The 25,764-nt window shown below is 38.3% G+C and overlaps 1 protein-coding gene and 2 pseudogenes across 1 annotated transcript; all 3 read left to right on the top strand.

Moving 5' to 3' along the window:
- Positions 1-134: 134 nt before the first annotated feature.
- Positions 135-3,851, top strand: LOC122088990 (annotated as a pseudogene).
- A 3,239-nt stretch (positions 3,852-7,090) lies between these two features.
- On the top strand, positions 7,091-9,583 carry LOC122088989 (annotated as a pseudogene).
- Positions 9,584-19,729: 10,146 nt separating this feature from the next.
- LOC122088676 (G-type lectin S-receptor-like serine/threonine-protein kinase LECRK2) lies at positions 19,730-22,426 on the top strand. Its single transcript, XM_042657993.1, has one exon. It carries the CDS (start codon positions 19,821-19,823, stop codon positions 22,281-22,283), a length of 2,463 nt encoding a protein of 820 aa, XP_042513927.1. The 5' UTR covers positions 19,730-19,820; the 3' UTR covers positions 22,284-22,426.
- The last annotated feature ends 3,338 nt before the right edge of the window (positions 22,427-25,764 follow it).

Genomic DNA, 25,764 nt, shown 5'->3' with positions numbered 1-25,764 from the left:
CTGGGTCCTTATGGGAGACTTCAACTCCTTTCTCTCATGGCACTTGAAAAGCGGGGGCAACAAAACGGGCAGCAGAGACATCCAACAATTTAGAAACATGATGGACTCTTGTCACCTATCCGATCTTGGCGCTAATGGCCCTTCTTTCGCATGGAGTAACAAGAGATCTGGCCCCGCTAATATCAGAATTAGACTGTACAGAGCTCTGTGCAATGCACATTGGCGTCTCACCTTCCCGGAAGCCACTGTCTTCATCAGGCCGGCCCTTGGTTCCGATCACAACCTACTTCTTCTTGATACGGACTATAGCCCTAGTAAAGGAAAGCGTTTTCAGGTTTGAAGCCATGTAGCTTCGCCACCCCGGCTATGCCAATGTCTTATCCTCCAGCTGGTCAGCCCCCTTGAATGATCCCACACCTAAAAAAATCCACTCTAAATTGCCCCGCTGCAGAGATGCCCTTAAGAAGTGGAACTCCCAGACTTTTGGCCACATCCAAACTCAAATTCACATCCTTAAAGAGGAGCTGGGTCAGCTGCAATCTGCCACAAATCGTGCTACGTCCCTTGCTCGAGAATCAGAACTGACTAGCCTTCTCGCGGAATATCTCCATAGAGAGGAAGAGCATTGGCAGCAGAAATCTCGCCTAGCTTGGTTGCAAAGTGGGGATCAGAACACCAGTTTCTTCCACGCCATTACTCTTCAAAGGCGACATGGTAACAGAATTCTGAAGGTCAAGAAGCACAATGGAGATTGGACCAATTCTGAATCAGAAGTCTATCAACAATTTCCAAACTATTACCATGGTACCTTCCAATCAGAAGGGATCGATAACCCTGCCTTGCTCTCGGTCCTTCAAAGCATAGACCCATGCATCTCTCAACAGGACAATGTTCTCCTCAACAAAGTACCTGATTAGGAGGAAATTCGTACTGCCCTGTTCTCTATGTACCCCACCAAATCACCAGGTTCAGATGGCTTTCCCCCATTATTCTTTCAAAATTTTTGGGACCTAACAAAAGATGATCTATGCTATTGAAGTTTGAAAGTCATTCTTTAATGGGCAACTCCTACCCTTTTTTTCGTTTTCTGTTTTTGGTAAATATGGACCACCGCCTTATTTAGCTGAAACTCAGGAAGGGGAATTAGTTTCTCATACGATGTAGGTTAATTTAATTGTAAGGGAAAATAACGGTTCCTTAAGAACGTGGGATTTGGCTCCTCTGTGGCGCAAGACAATGTTCGGTGCGCATCCAACGCCTAGCAATGCCTTGGGCTGCGTGTGATCTCCTTGGGCTTCATGCCAAGATGTTTTTGGTAGTTTGATGCGTGCCGAATACTGTGTTGCGCCACAGAGGAGCTCAATCCGTTCATACTTCATATGTTACAAGAGGCTCTTAGTCATTTGATGTTCACTGCACCTCATTGTTTAATGCAGACAATTTGAATCCTGGTACTCTTTGGTCCGGTGGACCTCGCTTCTGACCATATGAGTTTCTCATTAATCCCATGCAATGGCTGCAGAGTACCATGATTTTTAAAATCAAATCAGATTTAGGAACAGAAGATAGTTCTGTTCCTACCACGATAGAGATTGAAGAAGAACAAACAAAGGAAACGTTGACAAAGAGGAGAGAAAGAGAGAGAAAGATTGAGGAAGAACAAGTGAACGTTGAAGAGTAGAACACTTCAGTTCAAAAAGGAGAATGGTTCTTGTAGAAAGGCATGATCTGAAGTTAAATTTTAAATGCGTTAGATGAGAACTTCCAGAAGTGGAAAGGTCGTATGTGGGTTTAAAAAACTTGGAATCGGTCAAAATTGACTCTTGAAATTATAACAATTAAGAATCGTAACCATCCTCCCTACCCAGATATTAGAGCTGGGTAGCATGCTATCTTCTCGACAACAAAGCAACTACTCCAGAGGAAGGTTCCAGCTCCACCTGCGTGCTGATGATGGTAATCTTGTTCAGAATACTATATTTTTACCAACAAACTTAACCTTTGATCCTTATCATATAACCAGCACTGATGGTTCTGGTTATCAAGTTGTCTTCAATGGGAGTATAGCTCTAATTTATATTCAAAGTCGAAATGGAAGCATATTACTGGACCCCACAGTTGGTAGCACTATACCCTCCACCAAAACCCATTACCACGTACAGAGCAACCATTGATTATGATCGTGTTTTCACACAATATGCTCGTCCAAAGTTCTCTTCTAGCAGCAATGGCGACGAAAGTTGGCTCATCATCTCGTCTATTTCTGATAAAATTTGCTTATATCAGGAAATGGGTGAAGGGATTTGCGGCTATAACAGTATCTGCACGATTATGCAAAGTCGACCTGTTTGTGAATGCCCAACTCAATATTCCTTGGTTGATCCAAACGATACATTGAGTGGCTGCAAACCTGACTTCATACCACAAGGATGCTATGAAAATGGATCAGGATCCCAAACTGAGATTTTTCATAGGATGGACGTGTTGATTAACACAGATTGGCCTGGTTCAGCTGACTATCAAAAGGTGTCTGCTAATTACTCGGAAGTACAGTGCCAAGAAGCTTGCTTGTATGATTGTCAATGTGCAATGTCAACCATCTTAGGTTCAAATTGTTGGAAGAAGAGCCTCCCCTTTAGAAATGGGATACAAAAAGATGATGGTATCAATGTGAAGGCTTTCCTCAAAGTCTCAACAGGTAATACTGTTCCTTCAGTTCCAGTGGTAAATGATAATCATCCTCAGTCAAATTCTGATGGAAAGAAGAAAGATCAAGGTTTGTTGAATGTGGATGCGGCTGTGCCTTTTGGTATCTCAATATTTTTCAATATTCTTTCTATAGCTGCAATCTTTACAGTGGCTTTGATGTACCACAAAAAACTTAAAAAAGTAAAGATTGAAAAACCAATTTCTTTGGAGACAAAACTGCATTCTTTTACTTACAAAGACCTGAAGGAAGCTACATATGGATTCAAGGAAGAGCTGGGGAGGGGAGCTTTTGGCATTGTCTATAAAGGGGTACTCTTAGGTTTGGATTCTAAACTTGTAGCTGTAAAAAAGCTAGAGAAAGTGGTACAAGAGGGAGATAAGGATTTTAAGACTGAATTGAGCGTGATTGGGCAGACCCATCATAAGAATCTGGTCAAATTGGTTGGATTTTGTGAGGAACAACAGCATAGGCTCCTGGTCTATGAGTTCATGAGCAATGGCAGTTTAGCAAGCTTCCTTTTTGGATTGTCAAGGCCAGATTGGAACCAACGAACCCAGACTGCATTCGATATTGCAAGAGGGCTTGTGTATTTGCATGAAGAATGCAACATCCAGATCATCCATTGCGATATAAAGCCAAGCCTCAAAACATACTTCTCGATGACTGTTATACAGCGAGGATTTCTGACTTTGGATTGGCCAAGCTCTTGCTGACTGATCAGAGTCGAACACATACAGCCATTAGAGGGACCAGAGGCTATGTTGCACCTGAGTGGTTCAGGCGCATGCCTATCACAGTGAAAGTAGATGTGTATAGCTTTGGTCTCATGCTATTAGAGATCATCTGTTGTCGGAGAAGTGTTGAACTAGAAATGGGTGGTGATGAGAGAGCAATTCTGACCGATTGGGCTTTTGATTGTTATCGATGAGAAGGAAGGCTAGATGCTCTGGTGGAGAATGATATGGAAGCAATGAATGATATAGGAAGGGTAGAGAGGCTATTGAAGATAGCAATATGGTGTATTCAAGAAGATCCATCACTAAGACCCACAGTGAGGAAGGTTGTACAAATGCTAGAAGGAATTGTTGAAGTTTCTGTTCCCCCATACCCTTAACTTTTCATCTCAGCTGTTGAAACATAAAGACCGTTCTCCTTTTCTACATCCAATAAGAAATGTCTCACAACTCTCCTTAATTTCTTTGCTTCATCATTCATGTAGTATTTATTGTATGAATTTATAATTTAGAAATCTATTTTGTAATCAAGTTAACAAAAAAAAAAAAAAAAAAAAAAAAAAAAAAATCAGAAATACCATAATTTTTGTGAGTTTTGACTTTGAGGACACAGTCTGAATGTTGGCATGATTGTGTTGCATCAAGTCAAAGTCAACAAAAAAGCATGGACTTCCCACATAGAGTACCGTGCAAGCCAAGCTGATTACATATTTTTTAAGAGATGAGATGCCAAGTATGGAAAGGTTGTTGATTGACTTATTAATCTACTCTCAGACCCAGTTCTCTTCTGCTTAGAATTTGGAAAACCCAGTTCATTATTCCTAGATCTTGATGATACTACTATTCTGTGTGTCAATCGAAACCGATTTGGATCCGGATTGGACAGGACCGACACCAATTCAATCCCAATTCAGATCTTCCTCAATGAGACAGGAATACCCTGATGTATAAAAAACCAATTTTTTTTTTTTTTTAACCCTATCACCCTTCATTTGTATCAATCTAGCGATACGGTATCAATCAAGAATACACTCACAAACGGGGATTTAATTCTTGGAAATTGAATTAGCATTGATCTCTACTGATACTAATATGATATTCATCTGGATTAATGACTCTTTATTCGATGAAAATATCCAATCCAGGTGATCTGATTCCGATACCTCATTCCCTGCTCACAAGTCACAGAATCCTTTGTTAACGTAAGCCCACATGAGGCGTCATGGGAAAGGTTTTCTGAAAAACATTTTTAACCTGTTAGGAATGAAAGGGGTTTAGTCCTATATATTTCACTCAGATAAAGTGTGCTATTGGACTAATGATCTTAAAGAAAGACCATCTCACCATACAGCTGGAGTTTTTGGATTGGACAAATAAAATGATATCAAAGAGAATTATCCGTACAATGGACATTGGCATATCGTTCCCATGACTTAAAACTTAAGGTATTTTTTTTAGAGAGACCCCGAGTTAGGTCCTCTCTAACAGTTGACATGCCCTAATTTTCTTTATGGGATTAAGTTTCCTGCATGTCTCGTTGTGTCTATCTGTCTCAATGCCACAAAGAAAATTATGCTAGCATCTCTTGTGCTTATCTTTCTTTTCCTTCCTTTGAAATGATATATGTGCCCCTATTATGGGAGGAGGGATAAACACTGGAGGCACTAATGTACGTAAAAATATCAAGACCCATGAAACACTCATAATCTAGGCATGTATAATGTCAATACAAAGAGCAAATATATCGTTCCCTCTTGTTTTTTTATTTTTTATGGGCAAGAGATCATTGTCTGGTCATGTAGACCTTGCACCAATGTTGGTCCAATGAGAGCAAGGGTAGGGGATTTTTTATTTTACAAGGATGAGATGGTAAATTTGCACTCATGTATTTAGACACAAGGGCTACGAGATTGGTCTTGCTACTTTTTAGGTAACCATATCCTTTAAATAATTAATATAATGATAATAATTATCATTTGTGTGTGCTATTTTAACCCTTTTCTTATTTTATCTCCTTTTTCTCTCTACCCTATTTAATCTTTCTCATCTTGTCTCCTCAATCTTCATGCATACATCAGGTGTCAATTTGGGATTAGAATCTGAGCCGTCCCATTAAAACTTGGTACCAGACCATCCCGTTTGTTAAGGATGGTATTAAGATATAATTTTGATATTGGAGAATTTTAAATGGGATGGAACAATTTTGAGGCTGGGATTCCCAATAGTACCATTACTAAAATATCAATTCCGACAAACTTTTCTCTTGTGGAGATTTCAATTGATATACCTATAGTTATGTTAGTGATGACATTAACACTATATCAGAGCTTGTTTATTTGGCAAATTATTAATTCTTAGTTGTTATTTTGAGAAGCTTACATGTGATTTTAAAGTGCTTGCAGAAAGTAAAACCGTGAAAACTATCATAGTTTTGTATTCAAAGTTGCTTTCCAAAAGGATACCTTAAATATCATGATAATGAAAAGATCTACAACACTAATAATAAAACCTTCTCATTAGTAATCATTGAAGTTCTTTACCCTTGTCTACAATGATAGAACCGTTTGCAAACTAATACCATCCCCTCCCATTAATAATCGGGATTGGGTATAGTTAAATTAGGGTTTTAAAAATTGGTATAGTTAATACCAAGTCTATATACTCTTCCACCGTAATGAATAAAAGGAGGAAGAAGAAGCTTTGTTGAATGGAATACTCAAAATGGAATAACAGTAAGACCATCATGATGTCTCAATTCTCATCACTCACAACTTACAAGGCATTTTATTTTTTTCAAATTAAAAGTTATAATGGCTTTTGTCATACTTTAACATAACAATAACAAATAAAATATATAACAATCCATATATTTTTTTTTCTATAATAAATATTGGTCTCTTTATTTAGTAACTTACATAAATATTCCACTTGAAAAAACAAAGGATAGGTATACGAATCGGATAAACGAATACAAATTTTTATTATCGTCGGATAGCTAAATGAATCGGATAATAATAGATCGAAAACTAAAATTATCATATTTATATCCTATTAATTTCCAAGATGGATTTGAACAATTTTCAGATAATAATTTTTCGAATATGAATTCTCTTCAACGAATACAAATTTTCAACAATCTGTTTACATTCCTAATAAAAAGTCCCTAGATAACTAAAATATATCAAATCCAGAATCAGATCTAGACCGATTCCAATCCATGCCAATATTGGATATTACATTTTAAACCATGAGTTGATCGATCGTGCTGGTACTTGAATTAATTATATACAGCACCTTTCCATCGCCGGCGATATCCGCCTGGATTCTGGAATTCCTCACTTTTGAACTACAAAGTCTCTTCTGAGATTCCAATAAAATTGGAACTTTGAAAGACCAATTCCTTTTAATTTTCGAGGCAGGTAGTCTGAGTGACGCTTATGCATGATTCTCATTTATAAGCTCTCTCAGTTATCAATTGTTTTTATGGTTTCTCTATATGTTCAGCCTTTGGTGGATGACTTCTACATTGTAGCTTCCATTTTATTCTAAGGGAGATCAACTCTGTAGCTGGCTCCTTGTTAGCCTATTTCCACCCCAAGGTTGATAGAATCTTGTCATTCGGCAACTACGAGCTTTGCTCACTTTAATGTATAGAGGTCTTATTACCAAGGAAAAAAAAGTCACCCAAACAGCTCATGCAATAATTGTCAATGTTCTTTGTCATCTGCTCTCCCTCTCGCTTCTTCTTCTTCTTTCTCTTCTGCCCTTATCCTCGTCCGCTCAAACATACAGTAATATGAGCTTGGGTGAATCTCTCTATGCCGGCAGTAGCACATCTTCATGGTTTTCCCCTTCAGGTGAATTTGCATTTGGGTTCCATGACATCAACAATACAGATACCTTCTTGCTTGCCATTTGGTTTGATAAAATACCTGAGAAGACTGCAGTTTGGTATGCAAATGGAGATAATCCAGCACCTAGAAGATCAAAAGTTCAGCTTACCATTGATGGTAACCTCGAGCTCAATAACCCTCAAGGAGAAGTTTTACGGAAGGCCGAATCCATTATTGGTGTCATCACCAATGGTGCAATGATTGACACTGGCAACTTTGTGCCACTGGATACAAACTCTGTTCATATATGGGAGAGCTTCAAAAACCCAACTGATACCATCCTCCCTTCCCAGATATTAGAACAGGATAGCGTGCTTTCTTCTCGACAACCAACCAACTACGCCAGAGGAAGGTTTCAGCTCCGCATGCTTACCTATGGGAATCTCGTTATGAATACCGTAGCATTACCAACAAACTCCGCCTATGCTGCTTATTATATAAGCAACACTTTTGGTCCTGGTTATCAAGTTGTCTTCAATGAGAGTACAGCTATCATTGATATTGAAAGCATTGATGGAAGCATATTATTGGAGCTCACAGTTGGGAGCATACCCTCCACCAACACCCATTACCACAGAGCAACCATTGATTTTAATGGTGTTTTCACGCAATATGCTCGTCCAAAGATGACTTCAAGCGGCAATGGCAATGAAAATTGGTCCATCGTCTGGTCTATTCCTGATGACATTTCTTCTGTCAATAGTCAGGATACAGGTGAAGGAATTTGTGGCTATAACAGCATTTGCAGGATTGTGCAAAATCGACCTGTTTGTGAATGCCCAACTCAATATAAGTTGGTTGATCCAAACGATATATTGAGTGGCTGCAAACTTGACTTCATACTACAAGGATGCAATGAAAATGGATCACTATTCCCTGAGATTTTGTATAGGATGGACGAGTTGCTTGAGACAGATTGGCCCAATTCATCTGCCTATCAAAGGCTGAATCCTTATCCTGAAGCAGATTGCCAAAACTCTAGCTTGTATGATTGTCAATGTACAATAGCCGTCTCCAGAGACATGACCTGTTGGAAGAAGAGCCTTCCGGTTAGAAATGGGAAACAGAAAAGTGATGTAATTGCCAAGGCTTTCCTCAAAGTTTCAGCAGGTAATAATACCCAGAGACATCCTCCTCCTCCTTCAATTCCAGTAGATTATAATCATGGATCAAATGATAATGAAGAGCAGAAAGATCAAGATTCATTCAGTACTGTTGCAGCTATGCTATTAGGAAGCTCAATATTTTTCAATTTAATTTTTCTAGCTGCAATTTTTACGGGGATTTTATTGTACAAGAAGAAACTAAAAGAAAAGGTACAAAAACCAATTTCCTTGGAAACGAATCTGCTTTCTTTTACTTACAAAGACCTAAAGGAAGCTACAGATGGATTCAAGGAAGAGCTCGGAAGGGGAGCTTTTGGTGTTGTCTATAAGGGGTCTTAGGTTTGGGTTCTAAACTTGTAGCTGTATAAAAGCTAGACAAAGTGGTACAAGGGGGAGATAAGGAGTTTAGAATGAATTGAGCTTGATTGGCCAGACCCATCATAAGAATCTGGTCAAATTGGTTGGATTTTGTGAGGAAGGACAGTGTAGGCTCCTGGTCTATGAGTTCATGAGCAATGGCAGTTTAGCAAGCTTCCTTTTTGGATCGTCAAGAAAGACAGATTGGAACCAACGAACCCATATTGCATTTGGTATTGCAAGGGGGCTTATGTATTTGTCCAGATCATCCACTTTGATATAAAGCCTAAAAACATACTTCTTGACAAGTGTTATACAGCAAGGATTTCTGACTTTGGATTGGCCAAGCTCTTGATGACTGATCAGAGTCGAACACACACAGCCATTAGAGGGACCAGAGGCTATGTTGCACCTGAGTGGTTCAGGAATATGCCTATCACAGTGAAAGTAGATGTGTATAGCTTTGGTGTCAAGTTGATGGAGATCATTTGTTGCCGGAAAAGTGTTGAACAGGAAATGGATGGTGATGAGAGAGCAATTCTGACCGATTGGGTTTAAGATTGCTATCAAGAAGGAAGGTTAGATGCTCTGGTGGAGAATGTTATGGAAGCGATGAATGATATAGGAAGGCTAGAGAGGCTATTGAAGGTAGCAATTTGGTGTATTCAAGAAGAGCCATCGCTAAGACCTACTATGAGGAAGGTTGTACAAATACTGGAAGGAATTGTTGAAGTTTCTGTGCCCCCACAACCTTATCTTTTCATCTCAGCTGTTGAAACTTAAAACAGTTATCCTTTTCTTCATCCAATGAGAAATGTCTCATGACTCCTCTTTTTATGCTTCATCATTTATGTAGCACTATTGTATGAATTTGAAATTTAGCTATCTAATTTGTAGTCAAGTTTATCATATTGAACTGAGCTTTAACATTTTGAGGACTTCTTAGAGTGTGGAAGTGAGAAATAGAATCTTTAAAAAATATAAATTACAAATTTAGGGAAAATTACAAGATTACTCAAAAAAGGGTTTCATGTTACAAAACTACCCACATCTTTGGCTTAACCAAATTATTCAAAGGCAAATTATATATTACAAAGTCACCCAAAACAGTATTTTTTTCCACATTAACCTACACTTTTTTGACATTTTTGCCCCATTCCCTTTCCTCTTCGTATTCTCTCCGGTCACCACCTCCACCCAGTGAGAGAAAGCCCAAACTTTCCCCCCATTCACTTCCATTTTCGGCCACGATAATCCATCAAAATGAAGTCTGAAACTGAAGAAATATTCCTTGATCTAAAAGATGCAGACAAACCCATGTAAACCATAGAGCAAGAGACAAGCCCATGTGAGGCACTGAAATTCATTTTTAACTGTCCGTTAAGGCTGGATGCGAAGATGCAAGCGGTTTGGCTCCCTTGTGATTCGAAGCCTTAAGGAATGGACTGAGTAGGAGAACTTGAACTAGCGTGGCAGTTGGTATAAGAGGACTGAACTTAGATGTTTTTTCAAAATCAATATGAAAGGGGTGGGTGGCTGGAAATAAAGAGAGAGAAGCAGGGCTAGAGAAAGGATGGGTGCGCGGTGCCCCTGTTTTTAGGCTTCCTGCTACATGATCATTGAACAGATTGATAATGAAATTTGTTTCCCAATATAGATATGGAGCTCATTTCAGCCAAATCCAATCATAAATATAAGAAATTGATCATAAAGAAGTATATCATTAACGCCCCATTTGGGATCAGATTTAGCAACTCAATTTGGGTAGAATTTGAAACAAATAAGGATTTGATGACATTAATAGAGAACTCACAGATTGACAGGACTGATGCAACCGATAAAGACGCAAAGCCCCTAACCTCGCAAAGCAGTGCCCCTCTGAAAACGTAGTCGCTTCAAAACTTGGCTACGGGGGAAACGACAACGCGGCCGAAGGTGAATATGGCCGTAAGGTCGCTGTGATGGTAACCGAGAAATAGAGGGAGAAGACCTGCAACTCGCTTCTGCGGCATCTCCGCAATAGCTTCCTCACCACAAATTCCAGCTCAGATACATCGACGAAAGCTGCGTTCCTCTTCTTGGCCTTCAATCGATAGCCCTCTTCACCTCTTCGCTTGTCCAGATAGGGGTGAACACCCTGTTGCTGCTGCTGCAACCTGGGGTTAAAAAATTCGACATTTTTGCTGGGCAGAATCCCAATCCGTCGCCAATGTAGATAAATTGATCAAGTTTGAGGCATTTAGAAAGTGTTCTATGGTGGTGTTGACAGCAGGGTTAGAGAAGCTAGTAGCCATAGCGGTTGCGGCTGTGCCGGCAGCGGAGTGGGGAGTGGGTACTGGGGAGACACATTTTTCAGAGAGAAACAGACAGGGTTTCATGAGAGAGAGAGAGAGAGAGAGAGAGAGAGTGGAGGGAGCCAAAGAGGGGTAAATATGTAAAAAGAATAGGTGTGTGAAGTGAGCATTGTTTTGTGTAATTTTATAATACCCATTCTTGATTGGGTGGGTAATTTGATCAATTAGAACCAATTTGTGGGTATTCTTGTAATTTTGTCTTCTATCAAAAAGAAAAAGAAAAAGAAATCTTGTAATTAGTGTTGTTTTTCTGGTAAAAAAGTAATTAGTGTTAATAACCAATGATTGTTTTTTTTTTAAAAATGTTGTATGGTTGAACCCATGGTTTAAAGTATCTCCGATATCGATACGATACCCTCCGATACGTATCTTAAATTTAGCCGATCGATACGATACATGAAATTTTTAAAATCCTTTCGTATCGATATATATCCTATGATACATATCGATATGCACCAATACACTATCGGTACGTACCGATACTCTATGAAAAATATTAAATCAAGGTGAAATATACGTTTTGGTATGTATCAGTACGTATCGGTGAGTATTTGTATGTATCGATTGATACATATCGATGAATATCAGTACATATCAGTGAATATCGGTATGTATCGATCAGTACATATCAGTGAGTATCGATACATATCGGTGAGTATCGGTATGTACCGATACAGTGCGCTACGGTCATATAATGGCCAAGATGGGTATTTTTTCAAAAAACACGATTTTTTGAGGTGTTTTTGTTCCCAAGTTACTGCCAATCATATTTCTCTCTAACTAAAGTGGGAATCAAGGTTTTGAACAAGGATTTTACATTTATGGGACAACTACAAACCTTGAATTCTTAGTACGATACCCTCAATTTAGTGTTTATGCATAGTACATGTTATCAACAGCTTTTTTTAATAAATTTTTAATACAAAAGTGTTTAAAAAGGTGTTTTATATCCATTTATGTATGTATCTTTAGCGTATCTTAGCGTATCTCCGATACGATACGATACCCTCCGATACGTATCTTAATTTTGGTCGACCGATACGGCGATCGATACCGATACTTTAATCCTTGGTTGAACCTCACAAATCTGAAGAAAGCCTTCGACATTGTTAGTTTTGATTGCCATTTAAGGTCTTCATCTGAAAGTTGAAGTTCATCAAATAAGGCCAAGTCCAGAGAAGGCTTAAAAATATGCAATGGAATGAACATGTGGTATAGAAGTGTGTATATTCTATGTGATTTGTATAAGATGTAGGTCACATATAGAAATAATTGTTATATATAAAAAAAATGTATTTGGTGCACAAGACTTCCGCATGTGTGGGGGTGAGAATTACATAGCCTGACCTTAAGAATAGTTAAAGGTTGTTTCGACCGCTAGACCACTAGGTCTCAACATTCGTACCTAACTATTGGACTAAGTGTGCTCCTTTGTATACTCAGCTATCACACCCCGCTCATACAAAGCCAAGCCGGTGATCGAATTAACATCGATTAACTCACAAATCTGCCAGGATCAACAATGCAGTGACTGCAATACAACATACATCTATTAAATTAAGATAAGACCTGTATTTTTAGCGGAATACTTATTCATAATAATACATGTAATTGTTTCCCAAATACTGATACCCAAATTGAGTTATAAATGTTACATACATTTGGGCTCGAAGGCATGATATATATATATATATATACAAAATATAACAATTTACGCATCAAATAACAAAAGGGAGTACATAAAGAATCAAAAGAATCACTTAGGAGTCACAACTATCACGCAGCACAATCCTCGCAAGTGCAATCGGCACCATGCTTGAACTCATCAGAGACCTACCAATTCTCATAGGAAAACTCCACAGTGGGGCCCAGCTCCTGATCACCAGGCGGGTAACCTGCAAAATCACTTAAAAAGAGTTGTGCAGTGGCATGAGCTCACTAGCCTAGTAAGTGGAAAGAAAAACCACACAAAGAAAACCACACAAATAATCACCACACAAATGCACCTATATGTAATTCATTTTAAACCTATTAGCCTAATAACATTAATAAGTCATAGGTTTTTGTGCTACTCACAACCACAGTGAGCGTATGCCCCGGGTATGAGCTGCGAACCCCATCCTGCGATATGCCCATAGGCCACCGTTGGTATCGAAATTTAAAATGCAAGCCAATTCCTGATAAATTTAAATGACAGAAAGTAAATGGGTGACTCCACCTGAAATAAAAGCAATACGATCAGCCCTCTGAATATATCACCGGAGTTACCAACTATCCTAGCGATCAGCCATGCGTACTTCTAACCATTGCAGGAGTTCGACAACCGCAACCCGATGCTTCCCCCTAATGATCCCCCAACACGTAAACCCTTGTTGGGAAGGATCGTAGTACAAGGGTAAATCACATCCTAGCCACATGCCTCTACATGAGCATAGTACGATTGCACAATGGCACTGCGTCCCATACCACTTGCCACCATGCATTCGTTTTCAACCCGTCTACGGCATCTAAAATCTTGCATGCATATTATATCCAAATAAAATTTCTCCATCACATACATCAAGACATAATGAACATTTCATCATAACACAAAGCATAGTATATTATGTAAATGTACATTCAAATGCGTGATATGGCATATGTGATATCTAGTTTACATACAAGTGACATGATGATATGGCTAGACTAGCATATGTTAAATTATGCGTAACATTCTGAAATTAAATCAGAGTCCACTCCCCACTTACTTGTATATGTACACAGTGCTTGTACTCGGTAAGAAAAAGATCTTATGTGTGGGTACGTGTATATTGAGTGTAACCTATCATAAACATAATGATTTATCATTTCACTATTTTGGGGTCAAAATCATCATGTTTGAACACTACAATCGGGTTTAGAATCATAAATGGGGGTCACCCATCAAATTTGGACCATTTCTGAAAATTTTGGAAAGACAGGTGGGCTAGAGCCAAAGACCGGTGGGCTATGTAGCCCGTCGGTTTCAGCCTGCCAGTTACTCCAGAACCTGAAAACTGAGTTCTAGAAACTCAGGTGGGCTAAAACAAAAAGACCAGTGGGCTATGTAATCCGCCGATTTCAGCCCATCGGTTACTCCAGAGTAAAAATTGAGTTATGGGAACTCAGGTGGGCTAAAACCAGAATTCAGCCTGTCAGTTACTCCAGAGTCTAAAAATTGAGTTCTGGGAACTTAGGTGGGCTAAAACCAAAAGACAGGTGGGGTAAAAATACCCCCCAGTCTTTAAAAGAAATTCTTTCTATATTATTCTCGACTTTCCTCCGGTTTAAGGAACTTGTTTGCGGATGATCCGGTGACTCAAATTACTTATTTAAGATCCAATTATGTACCCTCAACCTAGATTTAAGATCAAATCAAAAGAAAAGAAAGATTCTTACCTCTTTTTCAAGAACACCAAAGAAACCTCAAATTTCACTTCTTTTACTCAAGAACCTCCAAATACTTTAGATCTTTACTAACACTCATTCCAAATCCTTCAAAATCATTATAGACACATTCCATTAGACCTTAGATTTGATTATCCAAGTAGGATTAACAAGATCCAAGCGAGTTCTTTCCTAAAAATAAAAAAGAGGATTTAAGGATGGGGTTTTCCTAAGAATCCTTGGAATGTGTGCAATACTTATCTCAAATCGAAGATCTTGACGAGCTGATCATAAATCCGGGCTCAAAATACTAAGACTCAGCTCTGGTGAAGCTCTACAATCAACTTTCCCTTCTTCTTTCTTCTTCTTCCTCTTTTCCTTTCTTTTTCTTTCTCCATCTTCTTTACTCTCCCACCGACCAACTAACATTAATGAGGGAAAAGACAATTAATGTCTCCCCTTTTATACTTGGGCCGCCAAAATATCTTCTAAATCTCAGGTGGACTATCTCAAGTGGGCTAAATCTTAGGTGGACTATCTCAGGTGGGCTAAATCTCAGGTGGGTATATCTCAGGTGGGCTTCAATGGGAATAAACTCCCACATAATATTAGATTATGTTGACACCCACATATACAAGTTTGTACCTTTATTTTTTGTACATGGCCTTGTGGTACGTGCAAGTGCAAGGTTTGGGTGCATATATTACCCTTGGTACCCACTCGGTCTTGTCAGGCCAACCCGAGTTCAAGGTCACCCTTGCTACCATATTTCATATGGTACCTATATCGGTTCTCTCCGGTTCAATCCCTATATGATCAAACCAAGTCAATGTGATTAATTAGACCGGGTTTGAAAAGTAAAGTATCACATCAGCTATGTCTGGGCTTAGGAAATGACCAGACAAGGTTCTTTTTCTCATTTATAAATAAGAAGAATTAAAAGGCAATTTGGCTTATATGTGTTTTTTTTTTTAGTGAAATTTTGACTCCTATGTTGCTTCTTGCTTTTCAATCAGTAGAGGATTTGTTTGATCAAGTTTCTTGTAGAAATCAAGTTGAAGCTTTGATGATTATTATAGCTTGTTGCGCTCTTTGGAAAATCTGACTTAACAAAAATGACAAATCCAATAACAATGATCTCAATCCTAGTATGATCATCCAAGAAAATTTGGAAATGAGCGTTAAACTTATCTTCTAGTTATGTTTCTAAATCTTATTTGATTTTTTAAAGCGGATTTCACCCAACCCCTCATGAAATACATGAATTACTAATGGAAAAATGTTGGGTATGCTGCCAGCATATACCGTATGCTACCATCCACTGTCTCTATCTCCCTCTTTCCCTTTTTGAAATGACCCTCATATCTATCTTGAATGATACCCCATCATGTGCTTATATTCTTCTCCCATTACTATACTAATATTGTTTAGTTTGTCTCGAATTCTTGACCCGTTTTGAAGACTAACCCGCTTCGACATATTTTAGTGGCGACCTGAATGAGAAGTTTTTTGAGATCTGTGATGGAAGCAGAGGGGTTAAACCGATAGGCCCAAGCCCGAAGCCCAACACTTACACCCCCACAATATGGTTCGACTGGGTCGACCGTGACTCGATGGTTCAACTAACGACTTGGAGCGTATATAATGTACTGTTGTCTTGTTGAGAAAGTCATTGTATTTTTGGGCGTTTATCGAGCTAGGGTTTTCAGGGCGAGTTTTATCTCTAGTGCTTGGGTGTAATCTCTTTTCTGCAAAGTGGAACATCTTCTTCTTCGCCCGAAGACGTAGCACATCACCCTGGTGTGTGAACCTCGCTAAATCTCTGTGTCGTGCACATCTTTTTTCTATTTATTTTCGTATTTCTTGGTGTTTGATCTAACATATATATATATATATATAATCATTTGTATTAAAGAAAAGAGTAAAAAAAATTACAACAAAAAACAGACAAAACAAAACAAACCATATCACCAAGTCTCAAGAAATCCTTCATCATTGCTGGCTTGATTTCCATTTAAAGTATTCATCTAAAAGCGTAAACTCGCTAAATAAGCCTAAGTTTAGAGGAGGCTTAAAAATATTCAATGAGATCCTTGAATTTGACTAAGAGGTTTGGTGTTGTGCTTAATTAGCAAGTTTAGGTAGAGCCTTGTCTACTTTCATTAGTTTGTCTTTAAAAGATCTACATATGGGATGAACATGCACTACAACAAAAGAGGTCAATAACAATCCCCCCCCTTTTTTTTTTTTTTTTTTCTAGCACCAGTCTAGAAAGGGATCATGATGCTCTCCAATTCTTAGTCATGCAATTCTTGTGCAATTCTATCTGTGCACATGACACTTGTAAATTTTCAAAATCCAATGATTGAAAGTTTTTTTAAACTAAAATCTATTTTAACCCTTCAAGTGACTTAAGCTTCTACAACCATTCGAATCTGAAAAATATACGAATGTCGCATGTAAAGAGAATCGCACAATTAAGAACTAAAGATGATCTACTCTATAAATCTTTTTATCCAATCACATGGTATTTAATCCATGGAGAATGAAGTAAAATCTTTGCCTCGATTTTTTGATTTATTACTTTTCTAAATTACTTGATGATAAAATCACTTGACACCAAACAAAAATACATTAATAAGTATTATGGTTGTAATTACTTGTTTTAGTGAAACTTGGCGACTCATGATTTCACACGTCTTTACAACATTGCATGTAGGGTGGTCAATGTGATGAGAGACCACTGTAGAGCAAAAAACAAAAAAATATGAAAGGCCACTTTGCCACATGGCATGTTATGTGGCAGAAGATCTCTTTGTCAAATGGAATGTTTGGTGGTCCATGTTATGTGTTAAACTTATTTCTAGTTATGTTTCTAAATCTTAGATTTTTTAAAGCGGATTTCACCCCGTCCCTCATGAAAGTACATAAATTACTAATGGGAAAATGTTGGGTATGCTGCCAGTATATATCGTATGTTACCATCCACTGTCTCTATCTCTTTCTTTCACTTTTTAAAATGACTCTCATATCTTTTCTGAATGATACCTCATCATGTGCTTCCATTGGTGTTGTCCGTTAGCTTTTCGTACCCCGGTAGCATGTCTATTCTTCTCCCATTACTATACTGTTAGATCAAACACCAAGAAACACGAATAATAAAGAGATAATAGATCCGCACGACAGAGATTTAGCGAGGTTCACACACCAGGGTGGTGTGCTACATCCTCGGGCAAAGAAGAAGATGATTCACTATGCAGAAGAGAGATTACACCCTAGCAGCGCGCGAGCAAAAACTCACCCTGAAACTCTAGCTGCGTGAAAACCCTAGAATACAACGACTTTCTCAACAAGCAACAGTACATTATATATATACTCCAAATCATGGGTCGACCCATCGGGTCGCGATCAATCCGATCGAACCATACCGCGGGGGCTACGCTCATTCCTATTAAAGAAGAGAGTAGAAAATTTTACAACAAAAAACTGACAAAACAAAACAAACCATATCACCAACAAAAAATAGACAGGTTCTCCACCTTCTGCGAAACCATCAATAGGGAAAAAATATTTATTAGATCCTAATGGGATTTTGGTCCTATGCATGAAGCCTCATTCTAGAGTTATATCAAGTTAGGTAATAACATGCAAATGGAGAGCCATTTTTTGCCACAATCAAAGTGTGGGGTCTAACGTATTGAATATACCATGCAAGCCATGATGACAAAAATAGATAGGTGTTGTGGGAGTTTTTTGCCCCAATTAGACCGGAGTTTAAATTAGTTACTGTGAGTATCCGACATGCTCCAAGGGATTCCTAGTCACCCGATGTTCACAGCACTGATGCAATGGCTACAGATGATTTTCACACATTAAAGCGTAGGATCACGTACAGAATGTACCGTGCAAGTCATGGAGACTAAAAAGTGTCGATGAGAGAAGATGTTACTAAATTCAATCAATACTCTGCAACATAAGGAAAGGTGAGTGACTTCATAGTCTAGTAATTAAAGATTGACTCACAAATTATGTTGCTTGCATTTTCGCATTATGCCCATGGTTATTGGTCTAGTAGTTTTTTTTTTTTTTTTTTTGGGTGGAGAGGGAAGGAGAAGAGAATGCTACCCATTGGCACAGGTACACAACAACATGTGTGGCCAATGGGATAACACCTATAAGCATCTTCAACATAAGAACAACACGGTTTTTTACGTTGCTGTTGTCCAAGCATGTATCTACACCAACGGGATGGGTTGTTTTCTCTTTTTTGTTAGAACACTTTTTTCATTAAGTTAGGCTCCGTTTCGTATCGTTTTTGTTCCAGAAACGATATTTCGTGTCAAAAACAAAAATTTTAGTTTCTCTGTCAAAATGTCATTTTTAAACAAAAAAATAATGTTTCAAAATTTCAGATTTTTATTGGGGACGATAGTTCATTTTTTTATAAAATGGAACAAAACTGGGAAGCTCTTTTGGAGTCTCGTCCAATCTTTTTTTTTTTTTTTTTAACTTTTTGTTCTAAAAGAACAAAAATATACCATAAGTGCACCAAACATTTTATTCCATTTTTTGAAAAAAACTTCAAAAATATGTTTTTTAGAACGATACCAACAGGAGCCTTAGCAAATTTATTTCTCACAACCAAAATAAATGGATTTACAAGACTGCAGAACTCCTTACCTTCAAGTGGCCCCTTCCTTGCAAAAATAAAATGGCCCCCTCATAAATGTGAGGAGGATCCCATCTTTGAATTGATTGCGGTATCAGTCCGGAATTCCCCACTCTAATGTGTTTGAAAAATCTTTACCAAAAAAAATAAGAGTTTGAAAAGTAAAGAAGTTGGACTGGAATTCCCCACTCTAATGAGTTTGAAAAATCTTTACCAAAAAAAATAAGAGTTTGAAAAGTAAAGAAGTTGACTGGAATTCCCCACTCTAATGAGTTTGAAAAATATTTACCAAAAAAAAATAAGAGTTTGAAAAGTAAAGAAGTTGGACTGGAATTCGTACCAACTATGGCCAGAGGAGGCCACTAAAGTCTTTGTTGAAGGTACCGACAAGCTTAGCTATTTTCAAGGAAGATATTTGTTGGAGAAAGTTTTCCTCCACTTCAACGGTGAAGTATGTTTGAACCACTCATTCAGGTCATTCTGATAAGAAGTATGTTTGAACCACTCATTCAGGTCATTATGATAAGATCTCCAAGCTCAATTTTTAATTGCTCTAATCCCTTTCCTGATCCTTCCCCAAAAAGCTCATACAATGGTTGACAATCTTGCTCCTCTTTTCTCCCTCTTGTGTCTTCTTCTTCTTCCTCTCTACCCCTTTCCGGCGTCCGCTCAAACTTACAATAATGTGAGCTTGGGTAAATCTCTCTCTGCCGGCGGCAGCACCTCTTCATGGCTTTCACCTTCAGGTGAATTTGCGTTTGGGTTCCAAGCCATCAACAATACGGATGCCTTCTTGCTTGCCATCTGGTATGAGAAAATACCTGAGAAGACTGTAGTTTGGTATGCAAATGGAGATAATCCAGCACCCAAAGGATCAAAAGTTCAGCTTACCAGTGATGGTAACCTGGAGCTCAACAACCCTCAAGGAGAAGAGATATGGAAGGCCCAATCCCAATCCCAATCCAGTGTTGGTGTCACCTATGGTGCAATGCTTGACACTGGCAACTTTGCGTTGGTGGATACAAACTCTGTTCATGTATGGGAGAGCTTCAAAAACCCAAGTGACACCATTCTCCCTTCCCAGATATTAGAACTGGGTGGCATGCTTTCTTCTCGACAACCAACCAACTACTCCAGAGGAAGGTTCCAGCTCCGCCTGCTTAATGATGGAAATCTCGTTCTGAATACTATAGCATTACCAACAAACTATGCCTATGCTGCTTATTATGTAAGCAACACTTATACTTCTGGTTATCAAGTTGTCTACAATGAGAGTACAGCCATGATTTATATTCAAAGCAAGGATGGAAGCATATTAGTGGACCTCACAGTTGAGAGCATACCCTCTACCAAAACCCATTACCACAGAGCAACCATTGATTTTAATGGTGTTTTCACGCAATATGCTCGTCCTAAGTCCTCTTTGAGCAGCAATGGTGATGAAAGTTGGTCCATCATCGGGTCTATTCCTGATGACATTTGTTCTTTCAATAGTCAGGATGTGGGCGAAGGGATTTGCGGCTATAACAGTATCTGCAAGATTGTGCAAAGTCGACCTGTTTGTGAATGCCCAACTCAATATTCCTTAGTTGATCCTAACAATATATTGAGTGGCTGCAAACATGACTTCATACTACAAGTATGCTATGAAAATGGATCAGGATCCCAAACTGAGATTTTGTATAGGATGGCCGAGTTGCTTGACACGGATTGGCCGAATTCATCTACCTATCAAAAGCGGGAACCTTATACTGAAGCAGATTGCCAAAACTCTTGCTTGTATGATTGTCAATGTGCAATAGCCACTTTCAATGACGGGCACTGTTGGAAGAAGAGCCTACCGGTTAGGAATGGGAACCAGAACAGTGATGTTGCTGTGAAGGCTTTCCTCAAAGTCTCAGCAGGAAATAGTACCCAGAGAAATCCTCATCCTCCTTCAGTTCCAGAAGATTATAACCCTGGTTCAAATCCTAATGGAAAGGAGAAAGCTCAAGGTTTGTTTAGTGTTGTTGCAGCTCTGCTATTAGGTGGCTCACTATTTTTCAATTTAATTTTTCTAGCTGCAATTTTTATGGGGGTTCTGATGTACCATAAGAAACCAAAAGAAAAGGTACAAAAGCCAATTTCCTTAGAAACAAATCTGCATTCTTTTACTTACAAAGACCTGGAAGAAGCTACAGATAGATTCAAGGAAGAGCTGGGAAGAGGAGCTTTCGGTGTTGTCTATAAAGGGGTCTTAGGTTTGGAATCTAAACTTGTAGCTGTAAAAAAGCTCGACAAAGTGCAACAAGAGGGAGATAAGGAGTTTAAGACTGAATTGAGCGTTATTGGCCAGACCCATCATAAGAATTTGGTCAAATTGGTTGGATTTTGTGAGGAAGGACAGCATAGGCTCCTGGTTTACGAGTTCATGAGCAATGGCAGTTTGGCAAGCTTCCTTTTTGGATCGTCAAGGCCAGATTGGAACCAAAGAACCCAGATTGCATTTGGTATTGCAAGGGGGCTTATGTATTTGCATGAAGAGTGCAGTATCCCGATCATCCACTGTGATATAAAGCCTCAAAACATCCTTCTTGATGACTGTTATACAGCAAGGATTTCTGACTTTGGATTGGCCAAGCTCTTGATGACTGACCAGAGTCGAACTAACACAGCCATTAGAGGGACCAAAGGCTATGTTGCATCTGAGTGGTTCAGGAATATGCCTATCACAGTGAAAGTAGATGTGTATAGCTTTGGTGTCATGTTGATGGAGATCATTTGTTGTCGGAAAAATGTTGAACAGGAAATGGATGGTGATGAGAGAGTAATTCTGACCGATTGGGCTTATGATTGCTATCGAGAAAGAAGGCTAGATGCTCTGGTGGAGAATGATATGGAAGCGATAAATGATATAGAAAGGCTGGAGAGGTTCCTCAAGGTAGCAATTTGGTGTATTCAAGAAGAGCCATCACTAAGACCCACAATGAGGAAGGTTGTACAGATGCTAGAAGGAATTGTTGAAGTTTCTGATCCCCCACACCCTTATCTTTTCGTCTCAGTTGCTGAAACTTGAAACAATTCTGTTTTTCTACATCCAAGTAATGTCTCACAACTCATCTCAATTCCTTTGCTTCATCATTTACTTAGCCTTTACTGTATTAAGATGGTAATTATGATATCTATTTTGTAATCAAGTTTATCTTAGTTTTGAGATTACAGCCCAATACCATAATTTTTGTGAGTTTTAAATTTGTGTCACAAGGAAAGGACTGAGCTTGAACATCTTGAGGGTTTCTTACAGTGTGGAACTAGGAAATAGAATAAGGCTAAGCCCAAAGGAACATTAATAATATGCGATGGGATCCCTGAATTTTATTAATAGGTTTGGTGTAATGTTTAATATAGGAGTTCACTTCCATTAGCTCGTCCTAAAAACGATATCTAGAGATGGGGATTTTTTTTTTTGGTAAAATCTAGAGATGGGATGATGAACATATGACATGGAAGTATGTATTCCAGGTCATCAGACTACTATAAGATGCTGGTAATATACAGAAATAATTGTCACTGTACATAATATATGCCTAAATTCTTTAGAAACCAAGATGATTTTTCGTGTGGACTTGAGGACTCAGTCTTGGGTTATATCAAGTCAAATTCACAACAGTACATGAAAGTGAATGCTGTCAAGGTCATAACATGTTTGAAAGTGAAACCCAAACCACCAGGCATCCCTATTCCCTCCATCATGGTTGTCAAGTATTGTTTATATCGAATTGATATTGGTTGAGATCCATATTGATATTTGATCGATTTGAATCAGTTATTTATATTATTTTAAGATAAAATTATATTTTTCTATAAAAACTAATAACAAAAGTAATATATACACACCAATCCTATCCAATCCGGTACCTAAATCCACGCTTATGACTCGCTAGCTACCCAGATATCCATAATGAGACAATGGTCTGATAGATTTCAAAATATTGATCATAGCGATAAGCTTACATTTAGAAAAGTACAAGAATTACGGACTCATCATACAAGGGGAAGCGGCCCAGCTGTTATCAAACAATTAATTAGTTTTCAATCTTTCTCCAATTACTTAACCATAGTTGTCGAAAAAATAAAGTTGATTAGACAATAATGAATGACTGTTTGAGGGAAGGGTCACTTACCCTTTTAAATAGACGGAGTGCTACTTTTGAATATCTACCGGACAGTTTTTTTTTGGTAGAAATCTACCGGACTGTTATTGTAAACTCTTCGCTGGAGAGGGGGATCCGGATTCCCGAGTCATCTTCTTTTGGGATGAGCTCCTAACTCAGTGAAAAATGGGTCTAACGTAAGTACGGGGAAGGTTGATCTGTTATCTCCACTTCTTTTTTAGGCCGGATCAGGTCCTTGTATGAGAACCTGATCTTGGATTCTCGTATGCTTAAAAAGTGGATACATATATTCCACTAAAAACTATTACTTGGATTATCTAGAGTTTCGTTGCCTCTTTTTATCTCTCTTCCGATTTAAATGTTATACCATCTTATCTCTCTTTTAACTTAAATACTATTTTATATAATTTTTTCTATTATTATTTTTTATTTTAATTAACCGATTCAAACAATAATAATACAAAACACACTCTTTCTTCCAATTATCCAATGCTATTCGATACAACACCAATATTGATCTAATACAATATTAACCCGATTCAATCCAATCCACATATTATCAATGTACCCTATCTCTAAATCGCCATCATGCTTACATATAATGTTTTGGATTTATATTAAAACCTTGTAGGGACTTGTGAACCGGTGGGTGAAAAACAGTGAGTGAACCATCCTCTATGAATGAATAAAACTTTATTATCAATATTTTATTATTTTTTAGTTTTTATTGATATCCCATTAGTATCTATTGAGACGCTTGGGATCAATATCTAAAGCTGTTTTGTAGGACTAAAAAAAATATTAAATTATAATTAAATTGAAAAGAAATAAAAAAAAATTAATAAACCATGAGGAGAGAGAGTGGGGTTCCGTGGGTGGAAGAGATAATGGGGGAGAGAAAATAGGAAAAGAGAAAAAATAGGGAAAAAGGTAGTCGGTTAAAAATTTATGAGAGAATAAATGGATTACACATGTTCACTTTTAAGCATACAAGAATCGAAGATTAGGTTCTCGTACGAGGACCTGATCCAGACTCCTTTTTTATATATAATAAATAGTATAATAGTATAGTAACAAGTGAGGCCTCATGGATCCCCTTATCGAATCTAAAAAAGCACCGATTCACTATATAACGTATCTTCACACACTTCGGGTTTTTTTATTTTTTATTTTTTAGAGATAAATAAAATTCATTGAGAGGAAGCATCTAATGTAAAATACCTTGATGCAATAATCAAAGGGTTTACAATGAAAAGTGGGGCTCGAAGCCATCACACCCGAGATAGCCAAAGTCTGAATGAACCAGCAGCAAGGGCATTATGCGTCCTGCGTGTGAAAATGAAAATCAACAAGAAAAAGAAGAACAGATGCACAAAACATCATCTACAAGATCCAAAGAAGCAGTAATCCCATTAAGAGCAGCGATCACATTGTGGCAATCTGAATAAAAGGTGACCTGTTGAAGTTGAAGTGCTTGTGCTAGCAAAGCCCCATCACGAATAGCTTCTAGTTTTGTTGCAGGAGCTAAGAAACGTACCTGATTTGCATTTTGCTGAGAAAGAGGAATCGCCCGGGACCAAAATAATTACCCCCTCCCACTCGAGAAAGATGATTCACACCAAGCACCACTCCTCTTCACACACTTCTAATGGTTTGGGCTGGTCCATGTGGTTGTATTGCCTTGTTGGTCACCCATGATGGCAAACTCCTTACTTTAGCCAGTTGTGTTTTGGCTTTTTTTTTAAAGGGTAATTTACAACGCCACCCTGTGGAGCATGCTAGTATTATAGGGACACCCCCTCTCTTTCACCAAATTAGACTCGAACTCTCTGCCATCAGTCAGTGTTAAGTGATGCTATGAAATGATATTTTAGCCCTTATGAGTAAAACACCCTTATCTTACTATACCAAAAATATCCCTCTATTCACCCTTATCTCTTTTATCACTTTCTCTCCTTCGTTCTTTCTCTCCCTACTTGCGACCTGTGATTCTGACGACATCCAGCTGAGTTGATAGTTCTGTCGTCGACAAGTAGTGCACTTCCCATCACTGCCATCTTAGGTCACGGGCGAGTAATGTACATTCACCACAGTTTTATTTCTGATGACAGACAACTTCACTGAAAGAATCAAGGAAGACTAATGCATGTTTTTCAACACTGCTGGTTTGTTGGCCATTTAAGATCTTCATTTCAAAGTATAAGTTCATCAAATAAGGCTAAGCCCAGAGGAAGATTAATAATATGCGATGGGATCCCTGAATTTTATTAATAGGTTTGGAGTTATGCTTATTATAGGAGTCCACTTCCATTAGCTCGTCTTGAAAAGATATGTAGAGGTGGGATTTTTTTTTTTTTGGGTGGGGTGGGGGAGGGGATAAAA

This window comes from Macadamia integrifolia, chromosome 9 (genome assembly GCF_013358625.1).
Source record: "Macadamia integrifolia cultivar HAES 741 chromosome 9, SCU_Mint_v3, whole genome shotgun sequence".
Classification (NCBI taxonomy): Eukaryota; Viridiplantae; Streptophyta; class Magnoliopsida; order Proteales; family Proteaceae; genus Macadamia; species Macadamia integrifolia.
The sequence above is the reverse complement of the archived record's forward strand: the minus strand, read 5'-3'. Positions and strand labels throughout refer to the sequence as shown.

Bases quoted from the DNA above. Each gene is read 5' to 3' on its own strand.
- LOC122088676 (XM_042657993.1), top strand. From the start codon at position 19,821: ATGGTTGACAATCTTGCTCCTCTTTTCTCCCTCTTGTGTCTTCTTCTT.